This window comes from Vicia villosa, linkage group LG1 (assembly GCF_029867415.1).
Source record: "Vicia villosa cultivar HV-30 ecotype Madison, WI linkage group LG1, Vvil1.0, whole genome shotgun sequence".
NCBI lineage: Eukaryota > Viridiplantae > Streptophyta > Magnoliopsida > Fabales > Fabaceae > Vicia > Vicia villosa.
Window position 1 is genome coordinate 43,614,794 of NC_081180.1, and position 4,536 is coordinate 43,619,329.

At 31.8% G+C, this 4,536-nt stretch overlaps 1 protein-coding gene across 1 annotated transcript; it reads right to left on the reverse strand.

The window, feature by feature from the left end:
• Positions 1 to 1,479: 1,479 nt before the first annotated feature.
• Positions 1,480 to 3,601, reverse strand: LOC131635801 (transcription factor MYB1R1-like). Its single transcript, XM_058906448.1, has 3 exons — positions 3,183 to 3,601; positions 2,854 to 3,062; positions 1,480 to 2,298 (listed from the first exon to the last, which is right to left on the reverse strand). The coding sequence occupies exons 1-3, from the start codon at positions 3,427 to 3,429 to the stop codon at positions 1,885 to 1,887; spliced, it is 870 nt and encodes a 289-aa protein (XP_058762431.1). The 5' UTR covers positions 3,430 to 3,601; the 3' UTR covers positions 1,480 to 1,884.
• Between the last annotated feature and the right edge of the window lie 935 nt (positions 3,602 to 4,536).

Consider the following 4,536-nt stretch of genomic DNA (forward strand, 5'->3'; position numbering starts at 1 on the left):
TTTGAAACTTTCTGTTAAAAAGTTATGTATTTTCACTTTTAGATTTGCTATCACATAACCTATAAAAAAAATTTAAAAATGAAAAGGAATCTATACATATGATTTTTTATCGCATAATTGTAAGGAGTCTCCATATCTATGAAATAAAAAATAAATTAAAAAAATACATATCAATTATTTATATGTAAATTATCCAATAAACAAATATGAAATTAATCGAAAAATCTATAATGTAAGTTATCAAGTTAATAAATCATCACATAAATTATCTAATGAGAGGAAAATATACGTATCTAAACACTTTAAACAAAGTAATTCAGTACAGAGATAAAAAAAAAAAAGTTATTCAGTACACTATTGTAAGAGTGCAAGGTCACTAATTCTAAAAAAGTTAAATAAAATAATAAATTATTTAATAGATAAAAAGGATAAAATAAAAATATTTTAAAAATCGTAGCAATGAGGGGATGAATATAGCAGGGGTACGAGTAAAGTTTTTCTATATAATAGGCCCCCACAATTGTCCCAATGTGTGGTGGGCCCAAAGTAAACTACCCACACCTAGTACAGCGCCATGTCTGTCTAGATGGTTAAGAGTGGAAACATATCTCTTTAAAAACTTTCTCAACTCAAGTGACAAAACAAAACCATAATAAGTGTTTCTCATTCTTATCTCATTCAAATAATCTTGTAAATATTCTATAAATTTAATGAATAGTAAATTTTATTTATTTATAAAAAAATTCCCGGCAGTAATAACTAAACAAATATCATGTGTTTTTGTTATTGATGTATAAATTTGTTAATTTAAATTTGAAAAAAAAAAAAAAAAAAAAAAGACTATAACTCTTCCGTTATCACCCCGTTAATGAAACTGGCAATAAATACCCATACTTAGTTGACAGAACAAATTTAAGGTGGTCCCTCCATTATTACGATAAAAACGTGAAAAATCCTAACCGGAAACATTGTTCTCAAAGAACTATAGAAGCCAACAAGATGGTGTTGGAGAAACCGGATAATGTATGGCTCAAAACATGAAGCAAGAGACAATTATTATGATGCTAATACAGCTCTACCCCACTATTAGTGATAATTTGCCGTAAATATGTCCCATTCATTACCAAAGAAAAAAAACGTGCCTATCTACTAACACCAAACAGGAATGACAGGTTGCCAACCTTTTCAAACTTTAAATTGAACTCAATGTTTTTAAAGTCTAAATCATGAGTTTAATTACGTGATCGAATAGGTATTAATTAGCACACTATCTCACACGCATAATTAATTATTGAAAAATTAAGGAGAATTTATTGTTATCTTAATATAAAATATTTCATTGGAAAAATAAGTGACATAGTTGAATCAGAATTGAGTTAAAACAATTTGAATTTGTTAAATGAATTGAGATGCTAGTTTTGAAGTTAAATGAAAAGAAGCTATTCCGTCAAAAGAAGCAGACAAAGTAGTACAGTCCGATTTAAACAACAATGTTCGAATCCAACTTGATATTATCCCCCAAAAGAGCCACAAAACCAACCATTCATCTGTAGTCCACATCCAACGTTATCAGCAATGAATGAACATAGACTACTTTGTTATTTTCGGTTACATCAACTACTACAAACATAAACCACCAAAATAAACAAGAATCTAAAGTCATGACATTTTAACATAAACAAAACAATAACATAACTACTGTACAAGGAACACATGCATCAAATTTAGTCTCCTAAGCTTGCTCTTTTTGAATCCATTGCCCTTTCTCTTCTCCCGTCAAAAAGACGGGAGTTAGGAGACTATAGATCATAAATATATCTGTAATCTTTGAATCCAAGATGCTCAAGATATGATGGACCATAATCATCATTATAAACTGTTTTTTTAAGCAACGCTTATGATGTTATCACCATTGTTGAAACATGGCATTGCGTGTAAAGTTGAGTGTGTTGACGATGTCTTCCTTAGATCAGATGAGAAGGAAAGCCCGAGTGAGAGAGTTGGAGGTTCAATAGATGAACTTGAACTAGAGGTGATATCAGACACAGTGGAAGCTTTAGGATCTGAAACAACAAAAGGAATTGGATGGAATAGATTGGTTGTGAAATTTTGTTTAGCAGTTCCTTGTCCTAGAGTGAGTTCTTCCATTGGACTCTCATCAACACCCAAATGATATACTGACATAAAAGGAAATCCATTGCTTTTTCTAGTTTCAGGGGCTGCAGGACACATGGGCTGTACTTGTGAAACACTGTCTTGATTCTTCACCTGATCTTCCTCCATCGGAATAGCAGACACCTGACACATAAAAAAAATTGATCAGATCATGAAAATTTTGTCTATCTTTCAAATGACTGGAACAAACATAGGCCTAAGAATATGTCATGATATTGGGTGTTGTTTATAAACTAACTTAGCCCTGATTTCCAAGAAATTCGAGACTTTTTTGGTGTACCGGAACAAAATCTTAGATCATTTCATAGTAGTTTTGTTAAATTTCCCTAAAACTACCAAAAGATTTTCACACCTGAGATAAACCAAAAGAAAAAACAGATGTTTCATTTGCATTTTTACTGTTTTCTTTTCTCTTTCTTTCAAATTCCTTACACGGTAAAACTAATAGTGTTGAGTTTGACTATTGAATCAAACTTCGAAGACTAATAAATAACAAAGAAAATTGAATGCCATAATTATTTTCCCTCTATTGATTAGGAATATAACTTATCGAACACAAGTTCATACCAAAATTTTCTCACTATTTCTATAAAGAGATTGCTGAAAAATCAATTTAATTTTAATTTTAGAAAAAGCTAATCAAGTAGTTTGAATGGAATATGATGATGATGGAATTACCGAGTCGGTGGTGATATCAAAGAGACTAGATCTACGGCGGCGGCGATTGAGGTTACTCCGCCGGAGAAAATACTTCTGAGCATGACTAGCAACCTGCGTCGGCGTTCGCGTTTTCACGTAGTTCCTAGAGATTCCTCTCCAATCACCTTTCCCTACTTTCTGCAATCCAACCAAGAACAGCTTGTGCTCTTCCTCCGTCCACGGAATTCCTGATCCATTCCAAAATTCACACACAAATCAACACCGATAATCATTGAATTAAATAAAACTACAAGAGAATCTTTTATAAAAACAGAAAACGATTAACGATCGGAGAGAAATAATCGAACCTCGTTTACGCTCGCGTTCGCGGTTCCTGGCGGAGTTATTCGGAACAGCGTCGTCAGCGGAGGCGTAACCGGCGGCGATAGCGTCTTTGTTATTATCGTCCTTGATATTGTTGTTGCTGTTGTCGAGAGGTTGTTCGTACTGTGAGAGATTGTTCATGCTAACACTCTTCCTCATAGAATCAACCACTACTCTAACTCCGAACAGCATGAATTCGCCAGAGACGGCGGCCGATGAGGGAGAAGACATAGTCGGAACAAGCGATGATTCTAGAAGAAACCTGACTCGGTGAGAATCGGTGGAAAACGAGTGAGTGAGTAACTCGGGGAAAGGAATAGAATTAGATAGAGAAAGAGTGAGAGAAAGAAGAGAAGAGATGGATAGAGAGATGAGAATGAGTGCGTGGTGGTGAATATAAGAGTTTCAGACGGCAATGAGGTGGAGACCATGTGGGGTGACAAATTTTTACAATTAAATATTTTTTTTTCCTTTTTCTTTTTATTCTTATTTTTTTATTTACAAAAAAAATAAAGTAGTAGTGGATTTTGTAAAATAAATGCTGGCGTGATAGCTTACCCTTCGTACATCTGGTATAATTTTTTTTATCATGTGTTAAATCTTGTCCTTTTACTATTATATCCAAAAATAAACCCCTCACTTTTTGTCAGGATGAGCAAGTTGAAGAGGTGAATGCTGATTTTTATGGACAAAGTATATTATTATTCCATATTTAAAGCATATATAATTGATTTTTGAGGGATACATTTGTTTTTCAGACTTTTATTATAAAGTTTTTTTAACTTAATTGATATGATGCATGTTGTTTAAAAATATTTTATAATGTCTTTTAATTATAATTATTAAATTTTAAAATTTAATTAAAATACACTGACGATATAAAGAAATTTTACGCTATCAGTGAATCACAACCGTTAATTTATTGGTAGTATTTGACTTTTATTTTAATCGTTTTTAAATAATATAATTGAGTGGTTGTGATGCATTGACAGTATACAAAATTTTACAATACTGGTGCATAACAATTAATCTCTAAATTTAATATGAGTTTGATTTAACAACATCTAAAATAGCACATATAAATGGTTGCGATGGATTAATTGTATATTGTTGGAATATAGCTTAAAACCTTTGTGTTGACGAAGAGAAAGAAAACATATTTTGAGATTGTCAAGAATTCATAAAGTCGAAAAATAATCTGGTTCGAGCGATTTACAATATCAGATTCAGTCGATTCGGTTCATTGATCCATTCATTAATGTTAGAATATTTTATATTAGTTTAGAGATCATAAGTTAATATAAAAAGATATTATAAGATATTTATAATATTCTAAAA